General features: G+C 46.7%; 1 protein-coding gene across 11 annotated transcripts in view; it reads right to left on the bottom strand.

Annotated features, from left to right (window-relative positions):
- Window positions 1–20272, bottom strand: part of PHF20 (PHD finger protein 20) — a 63575-nt gene extending 43303 nt beyond the window's left edge. For 5 of the 11 annotated variants that reach the window (XM_052684066.1, XM_052684073.1, XM_052684075.1 and 2 more), the window contains exons 1-8: window positions 20140–20270; window positions 18534–18580; window positions 13990–14043; window positions 12258–12380; window positions 9219–9333; window positions 2833–3004; window positions 2533–2617; window positions 1719–1798 (exon numbers count right to left, since the gene is read on the bottom strand). In XM_052684066.1, the coding sequence (XP_052540026.1) occupies window positions 1719–1798; window positions 2533–2617; window positions 2833–3004; window positions 9219–9301 (420 nt within the window). In that variant the 5' untranslated portion in view covers window positions 9302–9333; window positions 12258–12380; window positions 13990–14043; window positions 18534–18580; window positions 20140–20270. Of the gene's footprint in view, window positions 1–1718; window positions 1799–2532; window positions 2618–2832; window positions 3005–9218; window positions 9334–12257; window positions 12381–13989; window positions 14044–18533; window positions 18581–19272; window positions 19408–20139 lie in introns of all 11 variants that reach the window. The other 6 variants (XM_052684068.1, XM_052684077.1, XM_052684070.1 and 3 more) reach the window with 6 other exon arrangements.
- Window positions 20273–21650: the final 1378 nt, after the last annotated feature.

Raw genomic sequence — 21650 nt, 5'->3', positions numbered from 1 at the left:
AATCAAATCGATCTCTCAATTTTACCAACATTTTAAAAGCTTGAATGAATACCATCACTCTGTGCATCTGCATTAAGCATGTGCATAAGCATTTTACTATGACAGTTCAGCAGTGCCTGTTAGTACCCTCTGTAGAGGGATGTGTAGAGGTATCCCCTCTACCAAGGGATACTATTATTAAAGAAGGTGTTTGTTTTTCTAACCTCTGCCTTCGTGGCTATCCTACTCCAGAATGAGAGCTCTTCTCTTCCACTGTCAGCTTGCTGCTGCATCGAATCCACCTCATGAACTTACATCCACAAGCAACTTCCTGAGCTCCCCAAGGCCTGAGTCTTTTTTACACAATGAGAAGTGATTTTATGCTGTAGAACAACTCATCTCCCAGGCTAATAGAAAGCCTCCTAGTCAATGGTTGAATAGGTTTTGGAAGGAATGTATTTTATCCATCTGAAGTCATATGGAAACCTGATGAGCTCTCCGTAGGAAAGAAAAGAGAACATTTTGAATATTTTAATGAAGAAAAAAACATTTTTTAGTGTTGTTTGTTTTATGTGTTTAAGATTAAATAAGGCAGAAATACTCCACAAGGCAATGAAAATTCTTCTGGTAGATGCCTTGTGAGAATGAATCAACCTGAACCAAGCACAGTCACTAACCTTTGAAAGTCAGTCACTAAGAGCACCCTGCAGCAAGTCTGAAAGTTCTCCCAGCCTGGCAGACAAACCTACAGGCCTCCAAGGAACAGCACAGCTCTTCCCAGCAGTGAGAGCTTAGATTGCTGTCTATCAGTAATTCGTCAACTTGAACCTGAATTCTAAGACTCAAGTTCCTGAGGGATCCAACGTCTTTTTTCAAACTAAAAAACTAACAAACAACCCAGCAACCCTAAAAGCAAAACAGGACTGAAAACACAGGCTACAGCAACACCGCATGTGGCAACATCGCAAACAAAACCATTCCTCCAATGACAATTATTCTGAAGCAGGGACTTAAAAGTTTTAACCAAGTCACACAAGAAAAGAATTTGTCACCCTTTCCTACAGCATCCTCATGAAAACTGAATAGAAAACAGCTATTCTCTCATCTCACTGTGCGCAGTGAGCTGACATCTCACTAATGCTTTCCAACATAAGCTGAATTCTGAACATGCAGAACAGAGAAGGCAAAGGGTGGTAAAGAGACAAATAGAAGAACAGAACGTGGGTGTTAATAAAGTTCACATTCTAAAAGCAATGAAGCCAGAGACTACTGGGCAACTTCCCTAAAGATCCTGAGGCAATCAGTAGTTACTCTGGGAAAGAGAAAAAACTTCACTTCATAGCTCTCAATGCTTAAGTATATACATACCACAAAACCAACTTCACCACTGACACAGCCAAACAGTTTTTCCCCCTCATTATATACATATTTCCCCCCCCATTATAATACCCCACCATTAGCTTTGGTACGCAAATTCTGAACCTTCCAATGATCCTTTTATTAAAAAAATAATAATCTAAGTCTATGACTTCTTCAGTTCAAGCAGCATATTCATAAAAACATGAGCCTGAAAACTTCACAGAACAGGCCCTGAAGCTTTGCACCACCTTGTCATTTTGATGGACTTCATCTCAAACGTACAGCAGTTCAGCATTAGAGAAGTTTCACTAATTTTACTATTTCGTTTTTTATAATTCAGCAAGCCTAACCATCAATTTTAGAACGAACAAACTACTTACCTGATCTTTGGAAAAAGCTTTGACATGAATGTTTTTGACAGTCTGAACTACACCATCATAAAATTTCACAGTGTATGTACCTGAAGTTTGAAAACAAAGTGTAAGTTTAAAGATTGAAAGGGCTTGAACAGAGTACCAGAGCTCCAATGATGAAGCTGCATGCTTAGCTCTAGCTAAAAGCTGCTTTGCCACTTTTCTTAGAAAGTTAGAAGTCATTTCACAGGACAGATAAAGGAAAAATAGGAAAAATAATGAAGCTACAAAAAAAAAAAAAAAAAATTACAGTACACACAAAAAACATCTACATGCCCAAGCTTAAGAGCTTGTCCTTAGATACTTTTTGTCAGAAAACTCCAAAACATTGAGTCCACAGGGTTATTAAAGGTCAGACTTTCTCCTTGATCTTACAACATGTACTCAATGCAAAGAAAGCACAGCACAAGAACAAATCCCTACTTGTGGATGCTCAAGAAGAAGCATAGCTGTGCTCTCCAGATTCTCTATTTGCAAAGAGTTTCTGCAACTTTCACATTAGGCTTATTGCAACTACACACAATCCTTGACAGTAAATTTAAGAAACAACTTCCCTTGAGCACATCCTCATAGCAATTACTGACTGGATATCCCAGAAGATTCTTACCTCATGGAAAGGGTGAAAGGCTAAGTTAAAAGAGCTGATGGAAGATTAAGATACGCAATTCACAAAAACGTTGCTCTCAATCTGCTGTTCTCCCTCCAACTATGCAAGAAGGCTCCAACACATTACAAATACATTACAAACAAACGTGACCAAGAAAAAGTAATGACTCCTTACCATCCTTGTTAACAGAAGTAACTTTGGCTGGATAGAAGCGACAGTCAGACCAGCATGCCAACACCTGATCATTTATATGAAAACCCTACAAGGCAATATTGAAAAGCATTTTCATCTGAGAAATACAGAAATACACCACTTCCTTAGAACATGAGATGTGTAGCTTTCCAGTACTTAAAAATAACTCATAAAACTCGTACAGCAAGCAATGAAGCAACAGCGAAGCGTTTTAACCATTATAAAGGCCAACTGCACATTCAACAGTTCCATGTGCTCAAACATCCTTTATTTTCTACTTACTGCACACCCTTCTTCCTCATGTAATCCTTCCTTCCTTAACTGTATTTTCTCTAAAGGCCGTAAATAAGGACTGTCCCAACAAAACCATTCATCATATCTGTGGTTCCACCGTTTGAAATGGATAAGTACTTTTCCTTCCTCATAGTCAATTTCTTCAATGTGGGCAGGATACCTGGAGAAGAGGTAGATTAGAATACTTCAGTTAAGAGGAGGTTTACTCGAACTGCACTACGAAGCATTACACACAGATGGCCTTCTGCACAATCAACAGCAAAACAGCTGAAGATTGCTTGATCTGGTGTATGGAGGATCCACGCCACCTCATCTAAAAAGCATCAGTTTCTACAGCCTTAGTGCTATTTGACACATCACTCGTATAAGCAATTACGATGCTGCAGGTGACTCGGAGCTCAGTACAGAATGAATCCCAACACTGAACAAAGACAAAGACTGTTGCAGAAAGAGGAAACAACTGAAGAGTTCCAGCCTGGGGTAAAAAAGAAACAAAACAAAGCAGCTAGAGATCAGTAAAACAAAAAAGCCTCCCCTATTCCTAGAAATTTTACATGTACGCAGAACTGATAGCTTCTGCTCTCTCTTACTAAGAGCAACATTTGGAACAACACAATCACTTCCCTCAGAGATGCCCATCAACACGTCTCATAGATCAATTGTTCAGTTTAACAGTAGGATTTTAGCAGAGACACTAAATCCAAATTTACTTTTAGATTCTTAAAGTTAAAATCCATCACCAGAGTCCTAGGACTTTCAAATACAAAGTGCTTTGTACATTAAAAGTATAGGAATCAGGGAAAGGTCAGACTCATTTGTTTCTGACCAGGAAGACCTTAATTCTTTAATTGCATTGGTAATTGGTAACTTAAGTACATATTTCAGCATGGCAGCATATTCCACTACTATTTCAGCTGACGATCACATCCCAAGTACTGCTATTTCCCTTCCTGCCATAATAGCACCAGGAGAAAATACTTGTCAATGCTTACAGTCACCTGGAACTAAAGCAAGACCCTGGTGAATAGAACAAATGCCTGAAGGAAGAGCCTAAATCCACAAGTACTCTTTACTTGACAAATCACACTTAAGAAGGCAGAACAAAGGGTAGGGGCAGAGGAAAAAAAAAAAGATTAAGCCTGATGCTAGAAATAAAGCTATAAAAAGAAAGAACTCATACTTAAAAGAAAAGCAAAGAATTATTTTATACAATCTTACATGGATTAAAAGAAAGGTTATCTATCAATGAAATCCTTCAGAATGTACGGGGTCACATCCAATCACAGCTTGTTGAAAAAGAGCTACAAATACTCCATGCCAAAGCCTTACACTGCAACCAAAGACCTGCCTTATACCCGATGCCACATACCTCAAGCTATGCCATTAGTTCATCCCAGTACATTATGAGAGCACGTGTAGCACAGGCTGTGGAGGAGAGAGAAAGACAGATGGGATATACTTATGGAAGGGACATCTTGACTCCTTCCTTCCTAGGGTGTGATTATCTGTGTGTGTGATGGTCACCATTTGTTGTATTTAAGTCCCAAACTGCTCTGCACGGGGTCTCAAAGAGGAAAGACCTGCAGTCCTTCCAAACATACTGTGATTCTCTCAGAGGTCTTTACTCCTCAGTATCCCAGGAACTGCACAGTACTCGGCACAAGCAATGGCAACAACCAGAATACAGCTCCCTGCACAGAACAGCAGAACTGGGGGCAGGAATTCCCAGCTCCTCTCAAGAAGCCAGCAGAAGAAGTTCTTGCCGCTGGGATTGCAGCAGAGCTGAGACTCATTCAGATTCTCAAAGATCAATGAGGACTCTGATGAGGATGACCCAAAACTGACTCAGCACAAAACTAACAATGTGTTCCACTCAGATGCCCATCCCTGGGAAATAAACTCCATCCGCTGATTTCCTCCTGCTGAGGAGCCATGCTTAAATGACAAGAGCCAATAAACCATTCAGCCAAGACTGCCCCCTTCTTCACACAGGGAAAGAAGGAACAGGAGACTACTCCAAAAGAATAATCACCCCAGAAGCATGCACCACTATCATCCACACCTAGCTCACCTCACCTCCTGAAGGCTCCCTGATGGTGGGAGACATCAACATCAACAGGATGATCCCTCAACAAGGGCAGTAAAAACCATACCTGACAGCAAGACCCCACTTCAGCCTGGTCAAGAGCTGAGTGCCCCAGAGCTCTCAGGCAGCTCCTGGCTAACACACTGCAGTATGAACAAGCCTTCCCTCACTGCAGCCACCACCATCAGCAAACAGATGCTCAGTGCTTGACTGGAACAGCAAACTGTCAGAAGCTATGTTACATCCAACCAGAAACTTCAGTGCCTCCCCAGTGAGACCCTCCTCTTGGATACAAAGCAGCACAGTGCTGTCTCATGCCTTGAAAGCGAAGACAAAAAGCTCCCAGGCTCCCAATAGCTCTAAGAACAACTGACAGCGCAGGCATCCTTCCTCCAATATTAAGCCCCTGTCCTTCAGTGCCCTGAGCAAGCACAACACATCAGGATGCGCAAGCCCTCACACATCTACACAGAAGGTAACACAGGATATCCATGCAAGCACGCGTCATGGGATGGAAGTAATCTAAGGAATTCAAGCTTGTTTATCAAGAACACACACTGGAAAGTTTTGTGAAGTGAAAAAACAAGAACTGAAGTCTGACTGAAAGGACATGAAAAGAACACAGCCTGCCATGAGTCCATGTATGGTCCATCCTCCACCAGACCACAAAGGAAGAATTAAGCTGGCTGTATGGGCTTTCAGAACAGGTAAGAGATTTGGAGTAAGAGATCCTCAACTGGGATTGATCTGGATGTTTATCTAACATGCTGAAGAGCCGGATGAAGCCAGATAACTTCTCATGATTTGTCAGGAGACCAAAACAAACAGCCTTACATCTCAACCTGAAAGGAACGGCAAGTCTGTATCTTCCAAGGCCTTTTGCCTAATGAGTTAGATAAGTAATAAGGGGAAACTTCTGAGAGTCACAAACAGTGGCAATTAATTTCCCTAAGAACCCAAACAACAACTGAAGACTTCAACAGCACAACTCTCTATAGTGCCGCTGAACGGCACCTGGCAACCTCCGACTACAGCTGCCAGAGCACAGCCAGCCACGTGAAGGGAGGTTTCTTGTAGAGACAAGGGCAACCCTCCGTCCTTCTCTGTGAAGAAGTGAGTACCCAGAAATTCCAGGAGACAGCGATGACTGAAGGAGTTCCCCTCTCTCAGGCCTGGAATATTGCATCTCCCCTTTCCTGTACACAACCTCTTTTCTCTTGGAGCTAGCAAGGCAATTCTGAGGAATGGAAACCTCCAGGAGGAGCAGTACTATGAAGGACAACTACTGTGAACTTCCATGCTTTCAGTAGTGGAACAAAACCCTGACAGCGTGAGCAGCTACAGTCATGACACTGTCAATCTCTGCCATAACACGGCAGTACAACACTCATTACAAGATTACCTTGATATCAATACTCAAGAACCTTGAATAGAATCAAGTTTCTTCCTATCTTACGTGCATTACAGATGGATGAACTTAAAAGAAGCATCATTAAAGTATGGAAACGAGATGTCACCATCTGCCTGCTGGAGGTAAGCAGCACATTCATCTCCTTTTCATTAAGAAGCAATATCTGCAGCTAGCCAGCAGTGAAGACTTTAAATGATTAAAAAAAAAAAAAAAAAAAACATCAAGACTGCAACACTGCACTTCACAATTGGAAAAAAAAAAACACAAAACCCAAAACAACACTAAAACCATCAAGAATTCAATGCAGCAGAGATGTATGTGCAGGGGAGTCACCACAGCCAGCCCTTCTGGGTCCTCTAGACCCAGGGTTACTCCACCAGGGCAGTCCCTCCTCCCATCCTCAGAACCCCAGCACTGTGTACACCAAGAGCCTTTCAGCATGCAGAGGCACTGTCTGATGCACACAGCTCTTCCCCCTCCATGCCCCCAGGTCAGCACACACCCTCAGAGGCCTTTCATGACACATTTCATGTGTCAGACAAGCCTTAATAAACCAAACAAAAACACTTAAGACAGGCACTTCAAGTACCCACTGTGCTCTCTGGAGTTCAAAATCTAGGAGCTTACAGACAACCCCTTCAGGAATTGAAGTGATGCTCAATATATTGTGAGCAAAGATAGAGCTTATCTTACCAAAGCACCTTTGGTAAGGGACTTTGTTTTCTCTAAAAGATGCAACATTCACACTGCAAGGAGCAGCAGTGGCATTGATTCCTCCACTGGCATGCGCAGGTTTTTTCTGTGCAGCAGGGCTGGAAGGTTGGCACCATTCAAACACGCAGACACTGAACAAGCAGAACCTGCAGTGCAGGGCACAAGCCACTGTGGTGAGGGCAAGTAAATGGGGCACCAAGATGAACTGCTTTCCAAAGCTCTACTGAGAGCAATAACGGCTCACCAACTGATTCGTGTATTTGATACTGAGCACAGAAGTCCAGGCCAGCCCTCCATCCTAAGAGGTGGCTTCTGTCTAAGAAAAAAACTGCAGTCTGCACACGATTAAAGCCAGGACCTCTGAAGGCTTAGAATGAGAAGAACAAGCTTGAGGAAAAAGTTCTGCATCCAAATAAAGAGGGAGCACTGTAGCCATATCACAGAGCAGTTCTGTTGACTCACTGACAGATGAAAGTACTGAAGAATAGCCTGTCTTCCTCTACAAATCCACACCTTCTGAGAATGGGGCAGACAAGGTCCCTTGTCCGTCACTACTAACAGTGCTAGTCAAGCCCCTAGATCTTACAGGTTTTGGTACACAACCCCTGAATATCCAGAAATCATCACTCAGGGAAAGATGGACTTTCTGACCCATGTTTCAGGAGCTCAGCAAGCAGATGAAAACATTCAGAACTGAATAACCAATAACTACATTATGAGGTTAAAGAGCTGCAGAACACAATGCACAAAACAGGTCATTAAAAAAATAAAAATCAAGAGAGCTTGAATTCTGGATATATTACAAGTCTAAAACTAAATTTAAGCAAAGGAATGTATGGAAAGTAGTAGGTGTGGAATCCTATCCCAGTCCACCAGGCTTCCCAAAGTAAGAGCTATGTACTCATAGCCTGAGGCACAAACGTGCATGCAGGTAGCCAGGAGCCAACCCATACTGAGCTGCACCTCCACTAAGCCTACACAGCACAGCTTCAAGTCTTTTTTTGTAGATGGTACCATTGCTTCTTGTATAAACAGAACACAAAAGATGCAGCATGCAGATTTGGGCTAATACCCTACTTACACGTCTCTGTCACACAGGAAAAGCAACAAAATCCAAGAACAACATAGTGTTGGTGCTTCATGTTCTTTCCATGAAGAGCTATGCTTACTCATTTTTAACAATTCCAATCTCCTTGCACGTGGAAAGAAAAGAGAGATTCCACTCATGACTGATACATTCTGGAACAAGTTCTGCACATCTCTGGGGCAGCACACAATCCTTCTGCGGTGCCCGGAGGCTTTAAACAGCTACTTCTGCACATTTATCCTGCCTGCATGCTCCAGAGCCTGATATTCAGTTACGCCAAACCCAGAGATTCTTAAATAAAAATTAACTAGCTACTGATTTCTGTAGAGAAGACATCTTAAGGCACTAACCAGAACCACTCAGTATTTAAGCAGCCTTTGACGCTAGCCATTTTCAGTTATAAGTATTATTCTGCCCTTTCCAATCCAGGCCATTTCATGATTCCGTGATTATTTTATAAAAAAAATAGAGTAAGAAGGCTTGAAGTTGGCTCGAGTTGGCTTTCAGGCCCTTTCTCCCCTTCCTGCAGTAGTTGACAAAAAAAAAAACAAACCCACAAATCCCCCAAAATCTCAAATCCTCAAAACTCAAACCTGCCAGACCAATACTGCAGCACATTTCTCAATGGTGTTTCCCCACTCAGTACCCTGGCAGCTGACGGCCCCAGGTGAGGGCAGGCTGGAACAGTTTCAGGCTTCAAAGTCTACAAATTATAAACAGCGATGGGAAAGGAAGCAGCGAGGACCAACCCTGGGTATCCTGTATTCCAAAGGACTCATCTCTTCACACTGCCTACCCTACAGCTGGATCAGCACGGCCTTCCCAGTGTGAGCACAAAGCCCCGCAGGTGGCAGCCCTGCTTCCCAGACACACACAGCACGAGCACACTTCCAAAATGCCAGCACAACACGTCAGCAAGCATTGCCCATTTCAAGCACTGGTATATAAAGCTTCTAGAAATTAACTACTTTCCTACAAACCAATGACAAGGACTCTAAATACGGTATCAATATAAAATGTTTAAGATATTAAAGACTTAGAGTTAATATAATATGAATGTTTTTGAAAAAAAATACCAGTTTTTTAATCTGTCACGGGCTTCCAACTGGGCTCCCACCTCAAAGTTGATCCCTCTTCTATTCGGAGGATGTTTTGTCATTTTGTTATATCAACACTGCTGATTTTATTCCCCTGAAAAATGCAATTAAATATCAATCACTAATCAAGACACATACAAAATAAGCTTATGCACCATAACCCCCAAAACCTAGGTGTTAAGGGACCTTAGTATTTCTTGTTCACAAAGTAATGAGGGCAGTTACCTCTAAAGCAAGGCTTCCCAACTGACAGTGTATAGAGAATCATTAAAAAAAGAAAGTGTTCACAAGGGAGCTACTGGACCATGGAAGACTGAAGCTCAACCTTTCTCCACTGGTCCAAGTTCCAGGTCAATTAACAACTCTGCAACCCATGACTGAGACAGAAGATTCTTGACATAATTTCCCCCCCTCCCCTTCCTGGTTTGGATAAAAACAAGGAATCCAGTAAACAGGAAGCAGCAAAAACACACACAGTAACAACCTTTCAAAATCTACCTGGTAGTGAAGTACTGAAGAACACTTGTTACCTCATCACTACTAAGGCAGTTCAAAGAAATACTTAGTTACTACCAAAAAAAAAAAGAAAAAAAAGAAAAACCTGCTGTTTCTTTGTTAATGGAATACATCCATCCACACCTCAATCATCCATGCTTCCACCACAGCCTCACATCAGCAGAATTACCACTTCCTACCATTAGCAATCAAACTCCACGTCTCCAGATGTTGCTTAATGCTGTAATGTAGGAGAACTTGGGGCTGCGAGTTGATTCCTCACCTAGTACTGAAGTTGCTACTCCTTTTCTGAATAGGGACACACAAAGACCAAGCACCTCAATGCTCCACAAGGACATGAATGAAGCTCTCTGCAAAGGAGCCCCTCGGCAGTGGGGGACCCCAAAGAAGGGGCACTGCAGCTCACCCACAGCAGGCAGTGGGGCAGGCTGGCCTCCTGGCTGCAGCAGCACTGCCTCATACAACAGGGCTTCTACTCATAAACAAAACCAGGCCAGCCTTGGCAAGGAAGGCTGCACTACAGCTTATGTTAAATTAAAAAAATAATAAAGGAAGAGTATTGCAAGGGAAACCTGAAAAAAACAGCAGAAGCCATTTGATAGTATTTAGTGGGGCTGCAGATTCTGGTAAGAATCTGAACTGTTTCTTCTTTCCAGCTGGAGTCAGCTGAACGTCAGCATCTGCCAGAGCACACACTAACCACAGCAACACAGCAACACCAGGGCAACAGCTGATCTGCAAGTCGAACAAGAGCAGAGATGTGAAGGAAAAAAGAATTTCAGATCTCTCCTCATCGTCCCTCTCCCCACACTGCCCGCCTCTCTAGGGCTCCTGTGGGTTCTTCTAGCCCCCAGCCCAAGGTGGTTCAGCCCAGTGCTCTCTCTGCTTGGCACGCTTTCCTTGCAAAGCAGGCTGTCCTCTTCACATCAGTTCATTCCAGGATCAGCTTCCTCAGGCAGACACACCTGGCAGAACATTATTCCCCAAAGCTGGAAGGCTCCTCTCTACTCTTATTCTTTTTTCATATCCTTAAAAACTTCTTACTCTGCAATGACTATGAGCAGCATTTCAGGAACTGATACTCCAGAATGCAGACAAATCACTGGTTTCAACAGAAAGTATTTCTAAATCCATGTCACAAAAAGCACACCTTTCTGTTGCTTAAAAGGCAGAGCTTTCCCTGCTTGGGAGAGTCACCATGAGGCAATTCAAATTTAAAAGACTATTCAACCATTCAATTACTCGTACCTTCCTAATTGGTACTCATACTTCTATCAGGGCACTGCAGGACAATATGCCTACATGAATGCTGATTCCTTTGGGGATTTATGACTTTTGTCTTTTAAAACAAGTAGCAACTGTAGCAATTCTTACTCTTCAGTTTTTAAGCTCCATCAGTGTTCAGCCCCTGATCTGGTGAACCAGGAAGCTTTGAAAGAAGAAAGTTCCTCTATAAACTGAAGCATCTCCTTATATTGTCATATAGGACATAAGCAAGCAGTTATAGCAAACTCATGAGTAACAGCCTCTTATCTTCTCTCTGGAAACTGCAGACTCACTGCAGTTTCCAAACCCTCACCTACCTGCACAAACAGAATTTTCCAGATCACCCACAGATATGATTAAACCATTCCCCACGCACAATTGCATCAAAACAAAACCTTGCCTTTAAACCAGCTCCCCTTCCAAATGGAGTATTACTTCAGTTCAAACGGCAAATTCAGTCCCATGATTCAGCCTCACCTCCTTCATTCTGGAACATACCTGCACCAACCCAGGATCTCCTCCCACACCTCCAACAAAGCCCAACACATGAAAAATAAAAAAAAATAAATGAGGAACTCAGTGAATCACTGCAGTCCTCTGGCTAGATGAAGGAGCACGGTTAGCTTTGGCAAACTGCAGCAACGCGAGATAAAATACGTAACTACTCAGTACAACGCAGTGTTAAGTTTTACTTGGGATGGTTAAGATTGCTGTTCAGCTCCTATAATGCGTTCTGTATTGCTGGGCATTCCGCAGGGCTACAGAAGAGGCAGAGGCAGGTAGGGCAGGTACTGCATTAACAAGAGGCACTTGCAAAACCAGAGAAAGTAACTAGCAAGAGACTGTCCTGCGTCCACTGGAGATGCAGCACTCAGCTACTGAAGGGAGCCCCGAGATCTGAAATGCAGCAGCAGAAAACCCAAGTGCATTTTGCTTCCTGTAAGCATGAATCTTGCTTTTTATCCATATAGCAGCATAAGCAGCTTCTGTGCTAAGACAGAGTAATGGGAGGATCCACAAAGCGTAAGCTGACTGCCATTCACTCCAGCATTTTATCTGAACAATCAGACTGCTAGCATATCTCCATGCGTACTGTGGAACTGACAAGGACCAGGTCCAATCACATTTTGCACAGCAGGTTTTTACTGCTCAGCACTTACTTTTGATCTCATACTATCTGCATTCATCATGCAAAGCCTTGCACCTTCATCAGTGGTAAAACAATGAAAGCCTCACCCAATTCACCCCCTACAACATGCTTGCCCCCATCAGGGATGGTCAGTGCAGAGAAGTCCATGGTCCCCACCACAATCAGAAGACCTTGCAAGACCACAGCCACGCTGTGCTGAAACCACACACCTGCAGATGAGAAAAGGTAATGGCTGTATCAAGCTGCAAGGTTGTACTTACAGACATTGCTATATCATACAACCCTAACAACACCTTACAAAGACTCACACACTCTCACAAACATTGAAACAGCGCTACAGAAAAACATTTTGGCGCTGACTTGTAGGCAGATCTTACAGCCTACAAGGTCTGTGTGTGCCATGCCTACCAGCCCCACTGCTGCCATGCAGTATGCCTCACTGTATTTCATCCTACGCTGAACAAAAAAGGAAACGTAAAACCCACCAGTTAAAATGCTCACCCAGACAGTTCCTGTACCAGCTATTCACCAGCTATTCACTCAAGGAATCCTGCCTGTCCACACACACAGACTGTCTCACAGCAATGTAAGTTTTTGAGTAAGGGTTACAAGGAAACCCAAGACCCAGGCTATCCTAATCAATGGCCTTTCTCACATTGATTCAATCAAGTACTTTGTTAGTTTGCTTTTTTTTTCTTTTTAACTGTAGGAGCAGGTACAAGAAAAAACATGAATTAAACATGCAGACTATCAGACAAGGCAATAAGTTCCCAGGAATACTGTGACATCTCCATTTTCCATCCCAAAGACACTTCAAACAAGACACCAGACTACATCCAGCTCTTATGTGCACTGCGTTGGATCTCAAACAGATCGTAATCAACGCTGACTTCTTGCTTTCAGTTTGCCAGACCAACCAAGCACTATGCAGGAAGCAAACTCCTTGGCTGAGTGACAGCACCAAAACCAAACTCTGATCTGATACTTGCAACTTCCACAGCAAGAGTAACAGATAACTAACTCCCTATCACTGAAACACCCATGCACAGCAGAAAGCTTTGAGTTTCATTGCAAACATGCCTGACTGTTTCCTCAGGCAGACGGCCACAGCTGACACTGCTGCACCAGCATCTGCTCCCTGTGCAGGCAGAGCCACGACCTCCTCAAAGCATTCAGTGGCAGCAGTGGCAGCAGCAAACAAACCGCCCTTCCTGGGTCGCCATCCTCACACCCTCCCTGAGATTACAGGACATGAGAATGTCACTTTTCACCCTCTCATCAACAACCCACACAACTGTGCTGGCACTGCAAACTGGTGGGGAGACCAATGTGGAAGCAGAAATTAGGAACGTGGGCAATTTTTGTAGTAAAGTTTATTTTCATTACCAAGTGCAATTAAAGAAATAAATACGTGATACTGAAAAGAATGCTTTTCAGCCATCTGATCATCTCTTATTTAACTGCTCTGGTTTCTTTCTTTTCTTTTTTTTTGGTCTCTTGTAGCACAAACGTTACAGACACTTCAACACTGAACAGGCAGAGAGATTCTGGAAAAGGGTTCAAATCATGTGGAATAAAGCAGGCTTTCCCTAAGCAAAACAAGCTACATTCAAGAGCAACTACTTTGATCAAACTGCCATTTTTTCATCCAACTGAAAGTCTGCAATTTCTGCATTAAGAACATAAGGTTTAATTTACAGGAATGGGATCCACAGTGCCTTAGCAAGAATGAAGAAAAATGAATTTCACAACATGCTGTAAATGCTTGAAAGAAAAAAAAGTCCTTTCAGAAAAATGAGGATCTGTGCTTATACTCACCAAGAAGAAACTCGCTGCTTAGGCGGTCACGAGCATCCCTGTGCTGCTGTACCACTACAGGGAAGAAAAAGAATCACGTGAATGAGTTCTGAGACAGAAAGTTACTTTAGAGCTTAAAAAAAACATGCCTGTAAAATTACACAGAGTATCAATTTAATCTGGAAATACTACAATACAGAGTAGTGCTGGCTATCATGATCCAAACCAAAGATCAATCCTAAGGTCCTTAAAGACTCTTTGCGTATCCTGATCAAGTTTCTCCATCACTGATTTATCCTTCACTAAACAGAACCCACCAGTAACTTGCTGTTCTTCCTATTCTGCACGCCAGATATCCCAGAACACCTCCATTAACCAAGGCAGAAGGCAGCATACCAAACTTGCATGTCCAACTAACTCAAAATTCAGGGTACTGTGTAAATATGTTTGAAGAGGTGACATCTACCATACAGCACATCTACCCGACTGCACCTAAATGACATTACAGGCTGCAGTTTTACTGCGCACGCTGCTGAGAACGTCCAAGGAAACATCAGGCTAAAGAGCCAGGGCACACGGCTGCAATTCCCACTCGCCATCTCTTCCAACAGCCTGCTAAGCACACCCAGCTCCTGCTGGTGGCTTTGGGGCTTTTCCCCCCCTCTATCTTTCCCCATCACCACCTTTCCTTTTTGTTTTTCCAAGAGAGAAAAGTGGGAAGAGCAGTTAGGAATTTGTCTATCTAGCCACTGTTTGGCAGCTAACATTTCAAAGCTTATCTGAAATATTCCGAGACTTGAGTTCAATCACTCTGCCCCACATCTAACACCTCCTTTCTTCTCACAGGAGGAGAGCCCGGAAATATCTCAGCACCAACCCCGTTTTATCGCCCAAACATTCGTCAACTCCGAGGACCGAAACTAAAAAAAGAGGAAGCTTCAATTCTGAAACATTCAAGCATGAGAAACAGCGCATAAACAAAACCAGGACTTCCAGAGCTGAGTCAAGGCTCAAAATGCCTGAGCACTCCAGATCTGGAGGCACATCAAAATTCTTTTGCAAAACAATTACAGCAGACGCAGATTCACAGAACTGGAGTCATGGCTTCTGATGCAACACAGCTCCCACTCACGCTGGTGGGTTCCTGCTGCAAAACCACGGGGGCTGAACTTCCTTCACAGGTGATCTTTTAATATTGATTATTTGAAAACAGTTTAAAAATTGGAATAGAAGCCTTCAGCAAGTTCAAGTAAGAGACATACTCTCATTTTATAAGCATAGCTTTTCAAGATGTGGGACTTCAGAGCTTGAAAGATACTTTAAGTATTATGAAAACGTATGTATATATACACATATAGAATTATAGATATCTATATTTATACATATATATTTTGAATATCTCTTACTCAGAAATAATTCTGACCACTACAAAAAAACAAAAACAGCCAAACAAATCAAGAGGAAAAGATGGATACAGAACAATTCTGTCTTTGGAAACTGCAGATTCTTAAAGCCTCTGATTTTAGAACTTAATTAAGAGTTAAGTGCAGTGTGAAGGACATCTTCAGGCACAAAAATCCACCAAGCAGTAAGAATTCAAGGAAATGGAGAGTCCAAATGTTTAACAGCTTGAACAGTGCTGATGTGAGCTGCTGGGTTGCAGGGAAACAATTACCCAAAATCACGATGAAGTTCACCGCACCAATCACACAGCAAGCAGTCAGTGTGCCACGAGCAAACCCACAAAGACAAGCAAAGGCAGTGCTCCTCCATTAGCAGCCCTGCTGGATGACCTACAGCCATCCCACGGCTCAGGGATGAGCACCGTGCTTCTACAAAAAGTAAACCAAGAGTTTCTACAGGAAGTCTCTTCATCCAAACATCCTTTCCGTGTCAATACGTGCAAGGCTTCTCCAGGCAGAAGGCAGTGGCAGAAACAAGCTACAGCCACCTCAATCTTTCTAATTTAGCCTGAAGTTAAATTTCTAAACTTCTAATTGAGCCCACAGCCTCACCATGATTTCTCCTCTCTGCCTCCCTGAAGCTGCATAAATCCACTTCACGATGCTGCATGCAGAGCATAGAACTGCCCCTTAAAAGACATTTCTGCCCTGCCTAACGGCTGCCTACGGCTGAAGGCACCTCTGTCAACTGAGAATGAAATCAAGAAGAGGAATAAAGCAGACTGTTTCTCCTTCCCGCTCCATACTCCCTCAAAAGCAAAGACCAAACAGCACGAAGCTCCCTGGACAAGCTTACAGCAAGGCCACCTTCACGTTTCTGGCTGACAGTCACAGTGCAGCAATGTAAGGCTGGAGGCACTTGATAGGTGCATCGCCAGAGAGCAGCCTTGGAATTCAAGCAAGTCCACACTTCAGAAGAAACTCAAAACGTCAGGGGTCGAACTGACAAACTTAGTTTTGACCTGATGTTCTACCACTGGCTTTGATGTCACTCTGGATGTTCCAGCAGCACCCTGTACACTTACAGCAGGCAGCTGAACCCAACTTGGTGAGCACCAACTTGTATTCTGGATAGAGAACAACTCTAAGTGAAAGAGTCACTAAGGCAGCACAAAAAAGCACCTGGTAACAGTACTGGGCATTAACAGCTTGGAGCTGTGATTCTTTGAAGTCAAACCAGAAAAAAAACATCTGTAAGAAAATCTGGGGAAAACAAAAAAAACAAAACCAAGAATGTTTCCCATAGAATCTAAGCTATGTGCACTAATGACCACTGTTCACAGCCACAGCGCAGTGTTCTGACACACAAGGCACTTCCAGTTTCAGTATTCCTTTTTTTTCCCCCAGCTATGCAGACCTTGCCCTCCCTGTTGATAAGGAACAGGATATTTTCCTGATGTGCGAAGTGAAACCCTACACTACGTGCTCATGAACTTTGCTGAGATGTCACATTCTCATTACATTAAGGAGACACATCTGTGTATGTGCCACACTGTAAGGAGAATGCAACTCTACAGGCTTATCACAAAAAGAAAGGGAAGGGGTGCACTTGAAGGCTCAGACTTCTCTCCCAGCTCAGAAACGAAAGGGCAGCTGGGGAAAAAAAAAGTCACTGCATCCTTTTGCAAGACAGCAGTATCGAGAGACAGAGATGCAACCTAAGCAGAGGATCTATACAGGTACAGAGGATCATGTCACACAAAAGCCATTAGCAGTGCTCAGTATAGTGAAGGAGCAATTCAGGTGTGGTATTTTGTGTAACCTCTGATGCTCTACTGAAGCCTTTTTGATTTCAGCACTAAGAAAAACAGAAAACCCCACTCAAACTCTACTCAGCAGTGCTGCCATCCATGTCCCAGGGCCAAAGCCACACAGTTGTACAGCTGGAGCACTACAGAAATTCAAAGCAGTATCTTCACTAAAATCATGCACAACTAGAGGATGTTCTCCATTTCCTTGGAGAGAAGTGCTGAGATTAAGTAGTAGAACAATAAGCTTGTGCTGAAATTAGTATTTTAACCTCAGCAACAAGGCCAGGACAGCTTGGGTGCTAACATCATGCACACGTGAAAATAAATAAAAAAACCAAAAACAAACAACAAACCCCACAACAGTCCCCTCAGCCTACCAGCCAACAGCTCCTTCCCACTATCCCATTTAATACACAGTTACACAGCACCCAGAGATACAGGCTGACACAGCTAATAGCTTCTTGGCTAATTTCAGAACCCTACCTGAAATGGAGTTCATTAAAGCCTACAAGCTTGAGAAGTGTGAACACGAGAACCTGATGAGGTCCAACAAGGCCGAGTGCAGGGCTGGGGCTAAGCCAGATATAAGAACAGACCAGGAGAGAAACTCACTGAGAGCAGTCGTGTGCAGAAGGACCTGGAGGCCCTGGTGGATGAAAAGCTGGGCACAAGTTCTCCAGCTGTGCGCTCACAGCCCAGAAGGCCAACAGTGCCCTGGGCTGCATCAACAGAGGGGGCAGTGGACCAAGAGAAGGGACTGTCCTCCTCTGCTCTGCCCCGAAGGCCCCGCCTGTGGTGCTGAGCCCAGGCCTGGGGCCCCCAGCACAAGAAGGACGTGCAGTTGTTGGAGCGGGTCCAGAGAAGGGCCACAAAGATGCTCAGAGCAGGTGGGTGCCCCATCCTACAGGTGTTCCAGGCCACAGATGGGCAGTCTGATCGGGTGGGGAACAACCACCTCACAGCAGGGGTTGGACTGGCGGCCTTTAAGGTCCCCTCTGAGCTAGCCATTCTGCGGCACACACAGCAGACTGCAGCTGGCTCTACTCAAACAAGGTTGGCTCAAAGCTCTCAAGCCCACTAAAACCACGCAATGGCGTGTCAACAAATCAGCACATCTCAAGAAGGAATAAATACTACATTCTAACAGCATTCTTTTCTGCCACGCACATCTGCAGTCAGCCAGCATGGACATGCTCTGCACCTGCTTGTACACTTAAATCTAGCGCTTGAACAACAATAATGAAGCCTTCAAAAAGCCACCAGACCCAGCACTTCCTTGATCAGCACAGGCTATGGAGCTAATGACAGCAGACAGTAGGGTCAAACTAAAATCAGTAAGTAAATTCCTTACCTGAAAGAAGCGTTTTCCTACAGGAGGCTCCAAAAGTTAAGATAACCCTGTAAGCAAGGGAAAGATAGTTGAAGACTGTAAGGAGTAAATAAAAGAATAAATGCCTTACACACATTTAGCAACACTTAACACGACAGGCCATTAAGTCCAAAGCATCTGCAATTTTTCTTTAAAAATAAAATTTGAGAAAGAAACTGCCACCAAAAAAACATCACATCTACACCAACAGGCAGCCCTAAGAATGCACCAAGGGCCAGAGCTCGTCCATGTGTCCATGCAGCCCAGCACATCAGCACAGGATGGAGCCACACAGAAGCAAGCCACGTCTGCTTCTGTCAAAGGCTGATGAACCACAGCAATGGAGCTTCTGGAGAATTTAGCATGCCCTACAGTTAACTTAAGGATTGCACCCTCATTCTCTGACCAAGAGGGAGAATTTAGGTCAATATCATTGCTTAGATTAGCCAGGAACTGCAGGAGCAAGAAAAAGAGCTTTGGAGAACTTATCCAATTAAAGGCAAGAATTAATTATATGCTTCTTACATTTCAATCGAGGCAGTACTGTTATAAGCAATTACCATGCTAACCTCATTCCCAACTTGACCTTAATTAATTACTCTGGATTACAGACAAGCAGACGGTAATCTGACTGCTCAAGTGAAATCTTTCCATGCAGACACAGCGATACTGGTGACAACGCGCACCACGAGACACCCCGGGGGGAACGGCGCGCACCGACCTGCACCGCCTCCAGCTCCCCAACCACCTCGAGTCACACAGAAGTTAATGAAATAATTATATAGGAATGCTGGTCGGGCGCTTCTGGAAACGGGACCTTCACAGGGAACGGAACGGGTCCGGGGCAAAGGCGGCTCTGCGACACAAACGCTCATTACCGACACAGAGGAGCCCCAGGCCATCAGCTCTGCTTCACACGGCCCGGCCGGGGCAGCCCGGCTCCGCTCTGACCTCACCGCTAAGAAAACAACGCGCCGCCTCCGGCCGTCCGCGTTAAGGGCGCGCGGCACGCAGCGGCTTCGGGACGACGCACGGAGATGCCCTTACCGACCGACCGGCCCGCGGACTTTTAAAGGGACAAAGAGGACGAGGATGCGCCCCGCGGTCCCGCCCGCAGGAACGGCGCGGCACCGTCAGTCACCCCGCGGCTCCGCCACCGTCACCCCGCGGCGGTCCCGCCCCGCCCCGCCCCCGCGGCCGCGCGCCCAGCGGACCCCCCCCCCCCGCTCCCGGCCCGGCCCCGCCGCCCCGCCGCCCCCGATCCCGTAGCCGCGAGGTGCCGGGGCCGGGCCGGGCCCGCGGCGCTCACCAGCCGCCCGCACGGCTCCGCGGGCCGCGGCGAGGGGCGGCAGGAGGGGGTGCGGCCCGAAGCCCCCTCGCTTCAGGACGGCCGCGGGGAGCGGCGCCCGCTCGGTACTCCCACAGCGCGGCCCGAGGGACGCAGGGGCACCCGGCCCTTTGTGCGCGGGGCCGCGTGCAGCCGCGCCCGGCCGGCCGGCCGGCCTCCCCTCGCCTCGCCTCGCCGCGGGTCCGCAACGCGGGGCAGTCGGCGAGAGCCCAACCCGCCCAGTCGGCGCCGCGCTCTTACCGAGGGATCCGTAAGGGAAAAAGGGCTGAGAACGGCGCCTACGCCGCTCCCGGGCCCCGCGCCACGCCGAGCCCAGCGCCACCGACCGCGCAGCGCCACAAAATGGCCGCCTCGCTGCGGCGCCGCCACCCGCGGCCAGGGAGGGGGCGGGGCTGAGGGAGAGGTGGGCGGGGCCGAGGGCGGGGCGGGGCCGAGCGCCGCTCCCTCTCGCCGCGAGGCACGCGGGCATCGGGCGCGAGGCGCCCTGAGGTGGCGCGGGCAGCGCGCTGCAACCGAAACCCTTTTGTGTCTCGTGACAGCCGAAAGCCGAAGCCGGGCTGACACGCAGCAGCAAAAATCTTTGCGGTTAGTGCTCTGGCGGCAGGATGCAAAGAGCAGGAGGAATCAGGATGGCGCTAAGCAAAGTCTCCTGAGAGCTTTGTGGGAAATAGATTTCTTCAGTGCTTTCCTACTTCCACAAACCCGGGGCGCGGTGTTTCCTCGCTATTCTCCTTTTGTTTCTTTGCTCCGAGCGTTTCCACTCCCCACATTCCACGCTCCGTGCGCTCAGCTCCCCTTCCCCACGAACGGATCCTCCGGGACCCCGCAGCTGCTGGGTTGGAGGAATTCTCTCCTCCCTTTCTCTCGCTCCTCTCCGAGGGCAAACCCCTATCGGCACAGGGAGGTTCGTACCAGCTGCTGACGGATGGTGCACGGCTCGGGCCCGGCGCCGATGCCGCCCCGCACCCTGCGCAGCCCTCGTGTTCTGCCTGCGGACGGGAGGAGCCCAGATCACAGCCGCCTCCGGGTCACTGGGGATCGTGGATACACCTGTGGGAAACGGGGCTTCGCGAGCCAGGAACGGTTGGTCCGCCCTCTCTGGGAAGCGGTGCTGTTCTCACCTGGCCACGAGAGGCGCCGCGCTCCGTGCGGGCGCTGCGGGAGCGGCGGAGGGGACGCGGTGCCAGAGCGCAGCGGATACAAAGGCAGCGCCCCGCGTGCGCTGGGAAGGGAGCCGAGCGGACCGAGCCCAGCGGGCACGTCCTCGTGAGACGGAGGGAGCGAGGCGCGCTGCGCTCAGGGTCGGGGCCAGGAAGACCGCAGCGAGGCACAGGGAGAGCTTAGCCGGCTCGGGAGAGCCCGAGCGACGAGGAGACTCCCGGAGGAGGGGGGCGAACTTCCCGGCGAGGCGCTCACATCTCTTCCTCCTCACAGCCATCCCCACAGCTGCGCTATCGACGAGCTGCCTTCGAGCAGCGCCGTGGAGCTGCTCCGTGCCGCAGCGCCGATCCCGGCGGCGCAGGCGGAGCCGCAGCCTCCAGCGCAGCCCACGCGGGGTCACTGCCGTCCCGCCGCGCTGCCCGCCCGGCAGAGCAGAGCGCTGGGCCGTGCCGCGCCGGCTGCAGGGCCGGCTGGGGTCGGACGAGGGCCGGCGCGGCTCGGCGGAGCTCCCCGCCTTCTAAAGAGCAGCTCCGTGCTCTTCCGTTTGGAGGCAGCACGCGCCGTCCCTGCGGGATCCGGGTACTGATTGC

This window comes from Tympanuchus pallidicinctus, unplaced genomic scaffold (genome assembly GCF_026119805.1).
Source record: "Tympanuchus pallidicinctus isolate F22 unplaced genomic scaffold, pur_lepc_1.0 scaffold20, whole genome shotgun sequence".
NCBI classification, from domain to species: domain Eukaryota; kingdom Metazoa; phylum Chordata; class Aves; order Galliformes; family Phasianidae; genus Tympanuchus; species Tympanuchus pallidicinctus.
This window is presented reverse-complemented; position numbering and strand designations above follow the sequence as displayed.